Here is an 18,583-nt window from a genome sequence, read left to right as displayed (position 1 = left end):
TCTGTCTGTCTGTCTGTCTGTCTGTCTGTCTGTCTGTCTGTCTGTCTGCCTGCCTGCCTGCCTGCCTGCCTGCCTGCCTGCCTGCCTGCCTGCCCCTCTCTCTCTCTCTCTCTCTCATCCCAAATAGCACTATATTCCCTCTTTAGTACACTACTTGTGACGAAGGCACATGGGGCTCTGGTCAAATGTAGTGTACGATGGTAAGGAAGAGGGAGCCTTTTGGGAAACAAACTATACGGGCTGAGATGATATCGATGTGTTAACCACACTGGATAGACAGCTAGTATGGTATTAACAAGCCTCTAACACGTCCTGTCATTACTAAAAGGGGTCATTTCCGTATTTTAATTACATTCGCACACAGTATACTGTGAATGGTCTATTGTTTGGGTAGAGTTTCCTGCTGTAAATCAGTTAAAATAAAATTAGTATCAAATTGATCAATTTTGTAAAGCTTTTGATGGCTACCTCTTTGCTGCTTCTTCTTTCTCTGTTTATAGGATATAAAGTGTTTCCCCATTTCCCCTATACCTCAGAGGAAGGCATTGGGTGCCTAATGTTGATTGGTCAATCGATAACTGGGGGTATTATAGAGTGTGCAGTTGTGTCAGAAATGACATCCTTTTTCCTGCAGGGCACTATCAGGTTTTGAAGGTGAGACCCAGATGGAGTCTGTGTCAGAGTAACAATGTTTATTATGGCAACAGGGCAGGAAAACGACAGGTCAAGGCAGGTAGGGGTCGATAACTAGAGTAGTGGGGGGAAAGGTGCAGGACGGCAGCCAGGCTCAGGGGCAGGCAGAGTGGTCAGGCAAGCGGGCTCAGAGACAGGACAGGCAAGGCTCAAAACCATGAGGGCGAGGAAAAAGCGAGACTCGGGAGCAGCAGGCGTCGGGTTGACTTGACAAACAAGAAGAACTGGCAACAGACAAACAGAGAACACAGGTATAAATACACAGGGGATACTGGGGAAGATGGGCAATACCTGGAGTTGGGTGGAGACAATCACAAAGACAGGTGAAGCAGATCATGGTGTGACAGGGCACAGAGCATCCTAAATGGCACCACATACAGTCAGTCGGGCTCTGGTCAAGAGTTGTTCATTACACAGGGAATGGACAGCTGCACTTGGGAACGTTACAAACATAGGATGTGCAACATTCTTTCATGTTTACATTCCCTCCACCATCATGTGACATCCCCCATCATGTGACATCCCCCATCATGTGACATCCCCCATCATGTGACATCCCCCATCATGTGACAGGGTCCTTCACAGACAAAGCCACCTACGACTGGAGCTCGGAGGAGGAGGAGCCTGATGGAAGTGCGCGGCCCATCCAGGTGCTGGTTGTCAAGGACGACCACACCTTCGAGCTGGACGAGGCGGCGCTGAGCCGGATCCTATTGGCCGAAGAGGTCCAGAACAGGGAAGTAGTGGCCATATCTGTGGCTGGGGCGTTCCGCAAGGGCAAGTCATTCCTCATGGACTTCATGCTGCGTTACATGTACAGCCAGGTGAGTTCAAAGGTCATGCTTGTGTAAATGATGGGGATTGGTAACCTCACTCCAGGTTGAAATGTCTCCACCCACGCCGCCAAATGATCAAATCAACTCAAAGTTTATTTGTCATGTGCGCTGAATACAACAGGTGTAGTAGACCTTACAGTGAAATGCTGAATACAACAGGTGTAGTAGACCTTACAGTGAAATGCTGAATACAACAGGTGTAGTAGACCTTACAGTGAAATGCTGAATACAACAGGTGTAGTAGACCTTACAGTGAAATGCTGAATACAACAGGTGTAGTAGACCTCACAGTGAAATGCTGAATACAACAGGTGTAGTAGACCTTACAGTGAAATGCTGAATACAACAGGTGTAGTAGACCTTACAGTGAAATGCTGAATACAACAGGTGTAGTAGACCTCACAGTGAAATGCTGAATACAACAGGTGTAGTAGACCTTACAGTGAAATGCTGAATACAACAGGTGTAGTAGACCTCACAGTGAAATGCTGAATACAACAGGTGTAGTAGACCTCACAGTGAAATACTTACTTACAGGCTCTAACCAATAGTGAAAAAAAAGGTATTTGGTGAACAATAGGTAAGTAAAGAAATAAAACAACAGTAAAAATACAGGCTATATACAGTAGAGAGGCTATATACACTAGAGAGGCTCTATACAGTAGAGAGGCTATATACAGTAGAGAGGCAATGGTGGAACAAACTCCCTCACGACGCCAGGACAGCGGAGTCAATCACCACCTTCCGGAGACACCTGAAACCCCACCTCTTCAAGGAATACCTAGGATAGGATAAGTAATCCTTCTCACCCCCCCTCCCCTTAATGATTTAGATGCACTATTGTAAAGTGGCTGTTCCACTGGATGTCAGAAGGTGAATTCACCAATTTGTAAGTCGCTCTGGATAAGAGCGTCTGCTAAATGACTTAAATGTAAATGTAAATGTAGAGGCTATACAGAGTAGAGAGGCTATATACAGTAGAGAGGCTATATACAGTAGCGAGGATATATACAGTAGGGAGGCTATATACAGTAGAGAGGCTATATACAGTAGTGAGGCTATATACAGTAGAGGCTATATACAGTAGAGGCTATATACAGTAGAGGGGCTATATACAGTAGCGAGGCTATATACAGTAGGGAGGCTATATACAGTAGGGAGGCTATATACAGTAGCGAGGCTATATACAGTAGCGAGGCTATATACAGTAGGGAGGCTATATACAGTAGAGGGGCTATATACAGTAGAGGCTATATGGTAGAGTTAGGCTATACAGAGTAGAGAGGCTATACAGAGTAGAGAGGCTATATACAGTAGAGAGGCTATATACAGTAGAGAGGCTATATACAGTAGTGAGGCTTATATACAGTAGAGAGGCTATATACAGTAGAGGGCTATATACAGTAGAGAGGCTATACAGAGTAGAGAGGCTATATACAGTAGAGAGGCTATATACAGTAGAGAGGCTATATACAGTAGAGAGGCTATATACAGTAGAGAGGCTATATACAGTAGAGGGGCTATATACAGTAGAGGGGCTATATACAGTAGACAGTCTATATACAGTAGACAGGCTATATACAGTAGAGAGGCCATATACAGTAGAGAGGCTATATACAGTAGAGAGGCTATATACAGTAGAGAGGCTATATACAGTAGAGTGGCTATATACAGTAGACAGGCTATATACAGTAGAGAGGCTATATACAGTAGAGAGGCTATATACAGTAGAGAGGCTATATACAGTAGAGAGGCTATATACAGTAGTGAGGCTATATACAGTAGAGTGGCTATATACAGTAGAGGGGCTATATACAGTAGACAGTCTATATACAGTAGACAGGCTATATACAGTAGAGGGGCTATACAGAGTAGAGAGGCTATACAGAGTAGAGAGGCTATATACAGTAGAGAGGCTATATACAGTAGAGAGGCTATATACAGTAGTGAGGCTATATTCAGTAGAGAGGCTATATACAGTAGAGGGGCTATATACAGTAGAGGGGCTATATACAGTAGACAGGCTATATACAGTAGAGAGGCTATATACAGTAGAGAGGCTATATACAGTATAGAGGCTACTTAGAGTAGAGAGGTTATATACAGTAGAGGCTATATACAGTAGTGAGGCTATATACAGTAGAGAGGCTATATACAGTAGCGAGACTATATACAGTAGCAAGGCTATATACAGTAGAGAGGCTATATACAGTAGCGAGGCTATATACAGTAGGGAGGCTATATACAGTAGTGAGGCTATATACAGTAGGGAGGCTATATACAGTAGTGAGGCTATATACAGTAGAGAAGCTATATACAGTAGTGAGGCTATATACAGTAGTGAGGCTATATACAGTAGTGAGGCTATATACAGTAGAGAGGCTACATACAGTAGACAGGCTATATACAGTAGTGAGGCTATATACAGTAGGGAGGCTATATACAGTAGTGAGGCTATATACAGAGTAGACAGGCTATATACAGTAAGAGCGGCTATATACATTAGACAGGCTATATACAGTAGAGAGGCTATTTACAGTTGTGAGGCTATATACAGTAGAGAGGCTATATACAGTGAGGGGCTATATACAGTATAGAGGCTATACAGTAGCGAGGCTATATACAGTAGACAGGCTATATACAGTAGACAGGCTATATAGAGAGGCTACATACAGTAGAGAAGCCATATACAGTAGACAGTCTATATACAGAGTAGAGAGGCTATATACAGTAGAGGCTATATACAGTAGAGGCTCTATACAGTAGAGAGGCTATATACAGTAGAGAAGCTATATACAGTAGACAGGCTATATACAGAGTAGAGAGGCTATATACAGTAGACAGGCTATATACAGAGTAGACAGGCTATATACAGTAGTGAGGCTATATACAGTAGAGCGGCTATATACAGTAGACAGGCTATATACAGTAGAGAGGCTATTTACAGTTGTGAGGCTATATACAGTAGAGAGGCTATATACAGTAGAGGGGCTATATACAGTAGAGAGGCTATATACAGTAGCGAGGCTATATACAGTAGACAGGCTATATACAGTAGACAGGCTATATAGAGAGGCTATATACAGTAGAGAGGCTATATACAGTAGCGAGGCTATATACAGTAGAGGGGCTATATACAGTAGAGAGGCTATATACAGTAGCGACGCTATATACAGTAGACAGGCTATATACAGTAGACAGGCTATATAGAGAGGCTATATACAGTAGAGAGGCTATATACAGTAGTGAGGCTACATACAGACACTGGTTAGTCAGGCTGATTGAGGTAGTATGTACATGTAGATATGGTTAAAGTGACTATGCATATATGATGAACAGAGAGTAGCAGTAGCGTAAACGAGGGGTTGGCGGGTGGTGGGACACAACGCAGATAGCCCGGTTAGCCAATGTGCGGGATCACTGGTTGGTCGGGCCAATTGAGGTAGTATGTACATGAATGTTTCGTTAAAGTGACTCTGCATATATGATAAACGGAGAGTAGCAGGCAGCTTTTTGGGTGATGCAGCTGGCTTAAACGTTTGGGAGGGTCACATGTATTTGTGAGATAGTGGTGCTCAGCTCCAGACCCAGTGCTGGAGATACAGGAAGTGTTATTGTTCAGAGAACACAGTGATGTCATGACTGGCATGGGTTCATGTCCCTTAGATCCAGCAGTCATACTTGGCTTTTGGGACAGCATGGGTTCGTGTCCCTTAGATCCAGCAGTCATACTTGGCTTTTGGGACTGGCATGGGTTCGTGTCCCTTTGATCCAGCAGTCATACTTGGCTTTTGGGACTGGCATGGGTTCGTGTCCCTTTGACCTGGTTAGGACCCAACTCTCAGCATGAAAGCGACATGCTGTAAACTTTCCATCAGCGTCCTGCAGTGACATAATGTCATGATTAAGATTATCGGATAATGTGTGATTTAGGTTAGGGAGTATTGGTGCATTCCCAGAAGCATTTAACTGTGCTGTCTTTCCCTGCATTTTGTCTCTGAATTCACTCTTCTGTGTATATATATATCATTGGCTGGCCTGTATCTATGTATTGTCTCATGCTGGTCTATATCATTGGCTGGCCTGTATCTATGTATTGTCTCATGCTGGTCTATATCATTGGCTGGCCTGTATCTAGGTATTGTCTCATGCTGGTCTATATCATTGGCTGGCCTGTATCTACGTATTGTCTCATGCTGGTCTATATCATTGTCTGGCCTGTATCTATGTATTGACTCATGCTGGTCTATATCATTGGCTGGCCTGTATCTACGTATTGTCTCATTGGCTGGCCTGTATCTATGTATTGTCTCATTGGCTGGCCTGTATCTATGTATTGACTCATTGGCTGGCCTGTATCTATGTATTGTCTCATGCTGGTCTATATCATTGGCTGGCCTGTATCTATGTATTGTCTCATGCTGGTCTATATCATTGGCTGGCCTGTATCTACTACGTATTGTCTCATTGGCTGGCCTGTATCTATGTATTGACTCATTGGCTGGCCTGTATCTATGTATTGTCTCATGCTGGTCTATATCATTGGCTGGCCTGTATCTATGTATTGTCTCATGCTGGTCTATATCATTGGCTGGCCTGTATCTATGTATTGTCTCATGCTGGTCTATATCATTGGCTGGCCTGTATCTATGTATTGTCTCATGCTGGTCTATATCATTGGCTGGCCTGTATCTATGTATTGTCTCATGCTGGTCTATATCATTGGCTGGCCTGTATCTACGTATTGTCTCATTGGCTGGCCTGTATCTATGTATTGACTCATTGGCTGGCCTGTATCTATGTATTGTTTCATTGGCTGGCCTGTATCTATGTATTGTCTCATGCTGGTCTATATCATTGGCTGGCCTGTATCTATGTATTGTCTCATGCTGGTCTATATCATTGGCTGGCCTGTATCTATGTATTGTCTCATGCTGGTCTATATCATTGGCTGGCCTGTATCTACGTATTGTCTCATGCTGGTCTATATCATTGGCTGGCCTGTATCTATGTATTGTCTCATGCTGGTCTATATCATTGGCTGGCCTGTATCTACGTATTGTCTCATTGTCTGGCCTGTATCTATGTATTGTCTCATGCTGGTCTATATCATTGGCTGGCCTGTATCTACGTATTGTCTCATTGTCTGGCCTGTATCTATGTATTGTCTCATGCTGGTCTATATCATTGGCTGGCCTGTATCTATGTATTGTCTCATGCTGGTCTATATCATTGGCTGGCCTGTATCTATGTATTGTCTCATGCTGGTCTATATCATTGTCTGGCCTGTATCTACGTATTGTCTCATTGGCTGGCCTGTATCTATGTATTGACTCCTGCTGGTCTATATAATTGGCTGGCCTGTATCTACGTATTGTCTCATTGTCTGGCCTGTATCTATGTATTGTCTCATGCTGGTCTATATCATTGGCTGGCCTGTATCTATGTATTGTCTCATGCTGGTCTATATCATTGGCTGGCCTGTATCTATGTATTGTCTCATGCTGGTCTATATCATTGGCTGGCCTGTATCTACGTATTGTCTCATTGGCTGGCCTGTATCTATGTATTGTCTCATGCTGTTCTATATCATTGGCTGGCCTGTATCTATGTATTGTCTCATGCTGGTCTATATCATTGGCTGGCCTGTATCTATGTATTGTCTCATGCTGGTCTATATCATTGGCTGGCCTGTATCTATGTATTGTCTCATGCTGGTCTATATCATTGGCTGGCCTGTATCTACGTATTGTCTCATTGGCTGGCCTGTATCTACGTATTGTCTCATTGGCTGGCCTGTATCTACGTATTGACTCCTGCTGGTCTATATAATTGGCTGGCCTGTATCTACGTATTGTCTCATTGGCTGGCCTGTATCTATGTATTGTCTCATTGGCTGGCCTGTATCTACGTATTGTCTCATTGGCTGGCCTGTATCTATGTATTGACTCCTGCTGGTCTATATAATTGGCTGGCCTGTATCTACGTATTGTCTCATTGGCTGGCCTGTATCTACGTATTGTCTCATTGGCTGGCCTGTATCTACGTATTGACTCATGCTGGTCTATATCTCTGTCCATACTCCCCAGGCATCTGAAGAGTGGCTGGGGGAGGCAGAGGAGCCTCTGACTGGGTTCTCCTGGAGGGGTGGATCTGAGAGGGAGACCACCGGCATTCAGATCTGGAGCGAAGTCTTTCTGGTGGACAAGCCAGATGGACGCAAGGTACCAGAGCCTGACCTTTGACCTGTTGTCACCGTTTGGTTGTGTACCAATTGGCACCCTATTCTCTACACCGTACCCTACTTTTGACCAGAGCCCTATTCCCTATATAGTGCCCTACTTTAGACCAGAGCCCTATTCTCTACACCGTGCCCTACTTTTGACCAGAGCCCTATTCCCAATATAGTGCACTACTTTAGAGCAGAGCCCTATTCCCAATATAGTGCACTACTTTAGACCAGGACCCTATATAATGCACTACTTTAGACCAGGGCCCTATATAGTGCACTACTTTAGACCAGGGCGTAGTGCACTACTTTAGACCAGGGCATAGTGCACTACATTAGACCAGGGCGTAGTGCACTACTTTAGACCAGGGCGTAGTGCACTACTTTAGACCAGGGCGTAGGGCACTACTTTAGACCAGGGTGTAGTGCACTACTTTAGACCAGGGCGTAGTGCACTAATTTAGACCAGGGCCCTATATAGTGCACTACTTTAGATCAGAGCCCTATATAGTGCATTACATTAGACCAGGGCGTAGTGCACTACTTTAGACCAGAGCGTAGTGCACCAGGGCGTAGTGCACTACTTTAGACCAGGGCGTAGTGCACTAATTTAGACCAGGGCCCTATATAATGCACTACTTTAGACCAGAGCCCTATATAGTGCACTACATTAGACCAGGGCGTAGTGCACTACTTAGACCAGAACGTAGTGCACTACTTTAGACCAGGGCATAGTGCACTACTTTAGACCAGGGCCCTATATAGTGCACTACTTTAGACCAGAGCCCTATATAGTGCACTACTTTAGACCAGGGCGTAGTGCACAACATTAGACCAGGGCGTAGTGCACTACTTTAGACCAGGGCGTAGTGCACTACTTTAGACCAGGGCGTGGTGCACTACTTTAGACCAGAGCCCTATATAGTGCACTATATAGGACTCGTGGTGGCCCATCACTTTTCTTAAGCCACTTTATGTCGGTGTGTGTGTGTGTGTGTTCTTCATTTTGGCAGTTACCTGGTACACACCGATTGATTCTTAAAGAATATCCCTTGTGAAATCCTTGTGAAATCCTCTGTGAACGACACTAACCGGTGTTGAGTGAAGACTTAACGTTCTCCGGGTCTCGTCCCCCAGGTGGCTGTTCTACTGATGGACACACAGGGAACGTTCGACAGCCAGTCGACGTTGAGGGATTCGGCCACCGTGTTCGCACTCAGCACCATGATCAGCTCCATGCAGGTACAATAGCTCTTGCCCACTGTATTTGAACATAAATAATGACATTTCTTAGAGACATAAATAATGACACTTCTTAGAGACATAAATAATGACATTTCTTAGAGACATAAATAATGACATTTCTTAGAGACATAAATAATGACATTTCTTAGAGACATAAATAATGACATTTCTTGGAGACCTTGACGACGGTAGCTGAACATAAATAATGGCATTTCTTGGAGACCTTGACGACGGTAGCTGAACATAAATAATGACATTTCTTGGAGACCTTGACGACGGTAGCCGAACTTAAATAATGACATTTCTTGGAGACCTTGACGAGGGTAGCTGAACATAAATAATGACATTTCTTGGAGACATAAATAATGACATTTCTTAGAGACATAAATAATGACATTTCTTAGAGACATAAATAATGACACTTAGAGACATAAATAATGACATTTCTTAGAGACCTTGACGACGTAGCTGAACATAAATAATGACATTTCTGAGACCTTGACGACGGTAAAAATGAACTTAAATAATGACATTTCTTGGAGACCTTGACGAGGGTAGCTGAACATAAATAATGACATTTCTTGGAGACATAAATAATGACATTTCTTAGAGACATAAATAATGACATTTCTTAGAGACATAAATAATGACATTTCTTAGAGACATAAATAATGACACTTCTTAGAGACATAAATAATGACATTTCTTAGAGACCTTGACGACGGTAGCCGAACTTAAATAATGACATTGTCAGGATTTGGCCAGGGTTGTTCAGGGTTGTGGTCACTAGATGCCCCCATTGTGCTTTTTGACCTTATGTTGTTTCTGTCAGGACCCGGTTGCGAACCTGGGTCTCCGGAGTGAGAAACAGTCACTTAACCAACTGAGCCACGAATAGTCAGCAGAACCCAGAAGATGAGGCAGACACAGCAGTACTTAAGACGGTGTATTTAATAAAGTAAAAAAGGAGAAGTCCTTAAATACAAAAATGGCAAATCCAAAAGGTGGTAGGAATAGCACAAAAAAGCCTCAAGAGATACTCAAAAACAAAAACAGAATTCCACAAGAGCATCCACCGGAATCGACAAGAATACACAGAACACTAGGGCTGGGTGCTAACATACAAACACAGAGCACAGAACTGAGGAAACTAAGGGTTTAAATACAATCAGGGAAACGAGGCACAGGTGCAAATAATAATGGGGAACAAGGGAAAAAAACATAAGGTCAAAAAGCACAATGGGGGCATCTAGTGACCAAAACCCGGAACAACCCTGGCCAAATCCTGACAGACATTTTTTGAAGACCTTGACGACGGTAGCCGAACTTAAATAATGACATTTCTTGGAGACCTTGACGAGGGTAGCTGAACATAAATAATGACATTTCTTAGAGACATAAATAATGACATTTCTTGGAGACCATGACGAGGGTAGCTGAACATAAATAATGACATTTCTTGGAGACCTTGACGACGGTAGCCGAACTTAAATAATGACATTTCTTGGAGATCTTGACGAGGGTAGCTGAACATAAATAATGACATTTCTTGGAGACCTTGACGATGGTAGCCAAACTTAAATAATGACATTTCTTGGAGACCTTGACGAGGGTAGCTGAACATAAATAATGACATTTCTTGGAGACCTTGTGAGGTAGCTGAACATAAATAATGACATTTCTTAGAGACATAAATAATGACATTTCTTGGAGACCTTGACGACGGTAGCTGAACATAAATAATGACATTTATTGGAGACCTTGACGAGTGTAGCTGAACATAAATAATGACATTTCTTGGAGACCTTGACGAGGGTAGCTGAACATAAATAATGACATTTCTTGGAGACCTTGACGAGGGTAGCTGAACATAAATAATGACATTTCTTGAGACCTTGGACGAGGGTAGCTGAACATAAATAATGACATTTCTTGGAGACCTTGACGAGGGTAGCTGAACATAAATAATGACATTTCTTGGAGACCTTGACGAGGGTAGCTGAACATAAATAATGACATTTCTTGGAGACCTTGACGAGGGTAGCTGAACATAAATAATGACATTTCTTGGAGACCTTGACGAGGGTAGCTGAACATAAATAATGACATTTCTTAGAGACATAAATAATGACATTTCTTGGAGACCTTGACGACGGTAGCCGAACTTAAATAATGACATTTCTTGGAGACCTTGACGAGGGTAGCTGAACATAAATAATGACATTTCTTGGAGACCTTGACGAGGGTAGCCGAACATAAATAATGACATTTCTTAGAGACATAAATAATGACATTTCTTAGAGACATAAATAATGACATTTCTTAGAGACATAAATAATGACATTTCTTGGAGACATAAATAATGACATTTCTTAGAGACATAAATAATGGCATTTCTTAGAGACATAAATAATGGCATTTCTTAGAGACATAAATAATGGCATTTCTTAGAGACATAAATAATGAAATTTCTTAGAGACATAAATAATGACATTTCTTGGAGACCTTGACGAGGGTAGCTGAACATAAATAATGACATTTCTTGGAGACCTTGACGAGGGTAGCTGAACATAAATAATGACATTTCTTGGAGACCTTGACGAGGGTAGCTGAACATAAATAATGACATTTCTTAGAGACATAAATAATGACATTTCTTGGAGACCTTGACGACGGTAGCCGAACTTAAATAATGACATTTCTTGGAGACCTTGACGAGGGTAGCTGAACATAAATAATGACATTTCTTGGAGACCTTGACGAGGGTAGCCGAACATAAATAATGACATTTCTTAGAGACATAAATAATGACATTTCTTAGAGACATAAATAATGAAATTTCTTGGAGACATAAATAATGACATTTCTTAGAGACATAAATAATGACATTTCTTGGAGACCTTGACGACGGTAGATCTTCTCTGCTATCCAGGATTACCTTCGTTAGCCCCCCCAAAAAACGAAGACATTTTTTAAAATGTAGAATATGTAATAACTTTCAAACACTTGTATGTTATATTCTTCTTCTTCTTATATACTATGTTATATTTCCCAGGTATACAACATCTCCCAGAATGTCCAGGAGGATGATCTTCAACACTTGCAGGTACAGTAGACGGATTGATTACATCACCTACGGTATCACTGAGGTCTTTTACTGTGGAGACGTTTAGATAGAGGATGACCCCCCCAGCCCCCCCCCCACCCACCCACCCCCACCCCACAGAAATTAACTGTTTCTCCGAACATGTTCAATAAATTGACTTTACTTTTAAATTCCTGATTGTGATCGATGTTGTCTTTTCCTGTTTGTAGCTCTTCACTGAGTATGGTAGACTGGCCATGGAGGAGACATTCCTCAAGCCATTCCAGGTAGGACATTTCCCTTTCCTGTTCTTCCGTTCTGGCCTTGTGCAACCGGACCATAGACTTAGATAGACATCTCTAGTGACCCAAACGCCTGTTTTAGCACGGACAGCGCCATTGAAGACTTTCACCAGTTTGAAGTAATCAACTGAGTGGGACTTCCTATGGATCGCATCGGGAGAGATCAGCCAATGAACGTAACTCCTGCGCAAACATTCCATAACTGCAGGATGAAGTAAATCACCAATCTTGTCTTTATACCTGTTCAGACAACACCCTCCAGGGGGCAGTATGCACCTTTCGGTTTGTTTACTGACTCATACAAGTGGTAGAAGAAGAAATTGACTATTTTAAAATTGAGAATTCCCCTAATGGCACTGCCCATCCTGTCACAGAAGCCATTATCACACAGATACAAAGAAATGCCCTCTATCTACCTCTATGAGCCAGGCTGAATGCTGTGGAACAGAATTATGAGCTTACGCAATAAGGCTGGTTTAACAAGGCTAACTGGGGCGTTCGGTAGGTAGACGAGTGGTTAGAGCATTGGGCCAGCAACCGAAAGGCTGCGAGATCGAATCCCTGAGCCGACAAGGTAAAAACCTGTTGTTCTGCCCCTAACCCACTGTTCCCAGGCTGTCATTCTTTACTGACTTGCCCACTTAAATAAAAACGAGTTATTTAAAAAATAATTCAGTTTTCCAGAGCAGGAAGCTCAGGTGCATCCTTTTTCCATTGATCATCCTTGAGATGTTTCTACAACTTGATTGGAGTCCACTTGTGGTAAATTCCATTGATTGTGCATGATTTGGAAAGGCACACACCTGTCTATATAAGGTCCCACAGTTGACTGTGCATGTCAGAGCAAAAACCAAGCCATGAGGTCGAAGGAACTGTCCATAGAGCTCAGAGACAGGATTGTGCCGACGCACAGATCTGGGGAAAGGTACCAAAACATTTCGCATTGAAGGTCCCCAAGAACACAGTGGCCTCCATCATTCTTAAATGGAAGTTTAAACCACCAAGACTCATCCTAGAGCTGGCCACCTGCCCAAACTGAGCAGTGGGTACAGAGATGAGATAGTTATTCAAAATCATGTTAAACACTTATTGCACACAGAGTCCATGCAACATGTTACTTGTGAAGAACATTTTAACTCCTGAATGTATTTAGGCTTTTTCCATGACATAAAGGGTTGAATACTCGTTGACTCAAGACATTTCAGCTTTCATTTTAATTAATGTGTAAACATTTATTAAAAATATAATTCCACTTTGACATTATGGGGTGTTGTGTATAGGACAGTGACACAATCTCAATTTAATCTTGAAAAAAATATATATTTTTAAGTCAAGGGGCGGGAACACATTCTGAAGAAACTGTACATCCTCTCTACTTTGGTAGTGTAACAGTATAACTGTCCCCTCGCCCATACCCTGGCGCGAACAGGGACCCACACACAACAGTCACCAACAAAGCATCCGTTTCCCATCGCGCCACAAAAGCCACGGCCCTCGCAGCGCACAGGGGGAACCACGACTTCGAGGTCTCGGAGCAGAGTGACGTCACCGATTGAAACGCTATTTAGCGCTGCAACCACCGCTGACTGAGCTCGCCGTTTCACATCCGTTACAGTTGCATCTTGCTGTCACCAACTTGCCGTGTTTATTTTGATACACTTTACTCCCTGTTAGTCAGCGCACCTCCATACATTTTTAAAAGAGGTACATCAGCTCCTGCTGTTTACTTCCTACTGCGTGGTAACCTAGCGGAACCTGTGTGTCGTTTCAGTCCATGATATTCCTGGTCCGGGATTGGAGTTTCCCTTACGAGTTTGCCTACGGACAGGAAGGAGGCATGAAGTTCTTGGAGAAGAGGCTCAGGTCAGAGGTCACAGATGATTTTCGTGATGGTTCATCTAAAGATAAAAACAACAACAAGTTATATTAACAGTTTGTCATTCATTGAAAACTAAAAGGGATGCTATTTATTCTACATAATTATGGAAGCTGTAATAATAATAATAATAATAATATAAGCAGATGCTTTCATCCGAAGAAACATACAGAACAGATAAAGTCCAGCTGACGAAGAGACGACCCACATTTCTGAACAATTAAAATGCACACATAAAAAGGTAGTAAACCCAAAATGGCTTTGTCAATAAAAGTATACCAGTGACTGAGCCTACGAGTGACTAGAGAAGGCCAGCCAACCCTGGTACACAACGTGCAGTGGTGCGTAAGGGTTTTGCAGTTTAAAATAAATCTCAAGGTGCCTTGGTAAAGGGTGTCAATTGATCTCAAACACTGAGCGGAAGCATTCATATATAAAACATCCCCATAGTCTAGTAAAGACATAAATGTAGCTGGTACTAGCCTCCTTCTCGCTTCAAAAGAAAAACAGGCCTTATTCCTAAAATAACATCCCAATTTAAGTCTCTGTCTGTGTTTGTCTGTGTTTGTATCTGTGTCTTTCTGGGGTTGGTCTGCGGTTGTGTTTGTGTCTGTGGTTGTGTCTCTGTCTGTGTTTGTCTGTGGTTGTATCTGTCTTTCTGGGGTTGGTCTGCGGTTGTGGTTGTGTCTCTGTCTGTCTGTGTCGGTGGTTGTATCTGTGTCTTTCTGGGGTTGGTCTGTGGTCGTGTGTGTCTGTGGCTGTACTTGTCTGTGGTTGTCTGTCTGTCTGTGGTTGTCTGTGGTTGTCTGTGGGTGTCTGTCTGTGGTTGATTGGTGGTTGTACGTGTCTCTGGTTGTGTGTCTGTGTTCTAGATCTCTGAGAATCAGCATGAGGAGCTGCAGAACGTTCGTAAACACATCCACTCCTGCTTCACCAACATCTCCTGCTTCCTGATGCCCCACCCCGGACTCAAAGTGGCCACCAACCCTAACTTCGACGGCAGACTCAAAGGTAAACTATACGTCACGATCACCCGGTCTTAATACACACAGCAGTTTGTTTCCTACAAAAAATATACAGTAACCGTCTGATCAAATTCCATTTTTTTTTGTATTTTACTAGGCAAGTCAATTAAGAACAAATTCTTATTTTCAATGACGGCCTAGGAACGGGTGGGTTAACTGCCTGTTCACGGGCAGAACGACAGATTTGTACCTTGTCAGCTCAGAGATTTGAACTTGCAACCTTTCGGTTACTAGTCCAACGATCTAACCACTAGGCTACCCTGCCGCCCCATATTATAGAGAAGGTTCAAGGAATTATGAATTTGTCACACCATGACAAGAAGGACACCAGTAGGATTTTTTTTCTTCTATAGGCCGACTATTCTTCTCCCTAACCTGTGTGCAGAGGGTCGCTGGTTATCGCCCAGCTCAGGGTTATCAGCACTACGGTTATACATAACGACCCATCCAACCTTCTCCCTAACCTGTGTGCAGAGATCGACCGTGAGTTCATCAACAACCTGCAGGTGCTGGTCCCGTGGCTGCTGAGTCCCAGAAACCTGGATGTCAAGGAGATCAACGGCAGCAACATCACCTGCAGAGGCCTGCTGGAGTACTTCAAGGTTAGACAGAGATTTTGATTGAAGAGATGATACTATATGTACTAATGTCATAGTTATTTCATTGGTCAGCAGCATACCACCCTGCACCCCACTGCTGGCTTGCTTCTGAAGTTAAGCAGGGTTGGTCCTGGTCAGTCCCTGGATGGGAAACCAGATGCTGCTGGAAGTGGTGTTGGAGGGCCAGTAGGAGGCACCCCTTCCTTGGACCATTAAAAAAAAAAATCCTAGGATTGGGGACACAGCCCTGTGTAGGGTGCTGTCTTTCATAGGGGTGTTAAGCCCAGTGCCCTGGCTAAATTCACAATCTGGTCTTCATATTGTACCATTGTGTCCACCTAATCATCCCAAGCTTACAATTGACTCATTCATCCCCTGTAACTATACCCCAGGTTGTTGCTGTAAATGAGAACTTACCTAGTAAAATAAAAAATGCTTTTCCAACAGTCTTGAAGGAGTTCTCACATATGCTGAGCACTTGTTGGCTGTTTTTCTTTCATTCAGCAGGCCAACTCATCCCAAATAGTCCCTTCACAGCCTGTGTTTTGGGTCATTGTCCTGTTGAAAAACAAACGATAGTCCCACTATGTGCAAACCAGATGGGATGGCGTATCGCTGCAGAATGCTGTGGTAGCCATGATGGTTAAGTGTCCCTTGAATTGTAAATAAGTCACAGACAGTGTCACCAGCAAAGCACCCCACACCATCACTCCTCCTCCTCCATGCTTCACAGTGAGATACACACATGCGGAGATCATCTGTTCACCTACTCTGCGTCTCACAAAGACATGCCGGTTGGAACCAAAAATCTCAAACTTGGACTCATCCGACCAAAGGACAGATTTCCACCGGTCTAATGTCTATTGCTCATGTTTCTTGGCCCAAGCAAGTCCCTTCTTATTGGTGTCCGTTAGTAGTGGTTTCTTTGCAGCCATTTTACCATGAAAGCCTGATTCCCACAGTCTCCTCTGAACAGTTGATGTTGACATGTGTCTGTTACTTAAACTCTGTGGAGCATTTACTTGGGCTGCAATCTGAGGTGCAGTTAACTCTAATGAACTTATCCTCTGCAGCAGAGGTAACTCTGGCTCTTCCTTTCCTGCGGTGGTCCTCATGAGAGCCAGTTTCATCATAGCACTTGATGGTTTTTGCGACTGCACTTGAAGAAATGTTCAAAGTTCTTGAAATGTTCCGGATTGACTGACCTTCATGTCTTAAAGTAATGATGAACTGTCATTTCTCTTAGCTTATTTGAGCTGTTTTTGCCATAATATGGGCTTGGTCTTTTAACAAATAGGGCTATATTCTGTACACCACCCTAGTCACAACACAACTGATTGGCTCAAACACATTAAGAAGGAAAGAAATTCCACAAATTACCTTTTAAGAAGGCACACCTGTTAATTGAAATGCATTCCAGGTGACTACCTCATGAAGCTGGTTGAGAGAGTTCCAAGAGTGTGCAAAGCTGTCATCAAGGCAAACGGTGGCTATTTTGAAAAATATAAAATATATTTTGATTTGTTTAACACTTTTTTGGTTACTACATGATTCCATATGTGTTATTTCGTAGTTTTGATGTCTTCACTATTAATTCTACAATGTAGAAAATAGTACAAATATAGAAAAACCCTGGAATGAGTAGGTGTGTCCAAACCTTTTGACTGGTAATGTAGGTGTTTGGTGACATTATCTTTTTTTCTTTCAGGCATACATCAAAATCTACCAGGGTGAGGAGCTGCCACACCCTAAGTCCATGCTGCAGGTACACAATTACCTCCTTGTCTTATAGCTTATAGTGTTATGCCGAAAGGTGGCCTTGTGGCTAGAACGTCTGCCCTGAGATTGGAAAGTTCGGAGTACAGTCCCCGGCCGAGTCATACTAAATACTGAGTCATATTAAAGACATAAAAATGGGGCACAATGCTGTGCAGTTATTGTCAGTAGTTTTGACCGGTAGTGGTGGTCAGTAGTTGTATGGTTGTGGTCAGTAGTTGTGTAGTTGTGGTCAGTAGTTGTGTGGTTGTGGTCAGTAGTTGTGGTCAGTAGTTGTGGTCAGTAGTTGTGTGGTTGTGGTCAGTAGTTGTGTGGTTGTGGTCAGTAGTTGTGTGGTTGTGGTCAGTAGTTGTATGGTAGTTGTGTGGTTGTGGCAAGTAGTTATGGTCAGCGGTTGTGTGGTTGTGGTCAGCATTTTATTTGATTGTGGTCAGTAATTGTGGTCACTAGTTGTGTGGTTGTGGTCAGTATTTGTGGTTGTGGTCAGTTTTTGTGGTTGTGATCAGTATTTGTGGTTGGTAGTTGTGATTGTGGTCAGTAGTTGTGGACAGTAGTTGTGTGGTTATGGTCAGTAGTGTGTGGTTGTGGTCAGTAGCTGTGGTCAGAAGTTGTGTGGTTGTGGTCAGTAGTTGTATGGTTGTGGTCAGTAGTTGTGTGGTTGTGGTCAGTAGTTGTATGGTTGTGGCCAGTAGTTGTGGTCAGTAGTTGTATGGTTGTGGTCAGTAGTTGTGTGGTTGTGGTCAGTAGTCGCGTGGTTGTGGGCAGAAGTTGTGGTCAGAAGTTGTGTGGTTGTGGTCAGTAGTTGTGTGGTTGTGGTCAGTAGTTGTATGGTTGTGGTCAGTAGTTGTGTGGTTGTGTGGTCATGTTTTGTGTGGTTGTGGTCAGTAGTTGTGGTCGGTAGTTGTGTGTTTGTGGTC

The 18,583-nt window shown here is 43.0% G+C and overlaps 1 protein-coding gene across 1 annotated transcript; it reads left to right on the top strand.

Annotated features, from left to right (window-relative positions):
* Positions 1-634: 634 nt before the first annotated feature.
* On the top strand, positions 635-17,655 carry LOC135536269 (atlastin-1-like; the record flags this gene model as incomplete). Its single annotated transcript, XM_064962631.1, has 10 exons — positions 635-654; positions 1,267-1,517; positions 7,619-7,753; positions 8,896-9,000; positions 12,059-12,109; positions 12,319-12,375; positions 14,162-14,260; positions 15,139-15,277; positions 15,766-15,893; positions 17,599-17,655. Coding segments are annotated over 10 exons (1,042 nt in total), but the record flags the coding sequence as incomplete, so codon positions are not given.
* Between the last annotated feature and the right edge of the window lie 928 nt (positions 17,656-18,583).

The sequence above is a fragment of the Oncorhynchus masou genome, unplaced genomic scaffold (assembly GCF_036934945.1).
Source record: "Oncorhynchus masou masou isolate Uvic2021 unplaced genomic scaffold, UVic_Omas_1.1 unplaced_scaffold_5859, whole genome shotgun sequence".
Lineage (NCBI taxonomy): Eukaryota > Metazoa > Chordata > Actinopteri > Salmoniformes > Salmonidae > Oncorhynchus > Oncorhynchus masou.
The sequence above is the reverse complement of the archived record's forward strand: the minus strand, read 5'-3'. Positions and strand labels throughout refer to the sequence as shown.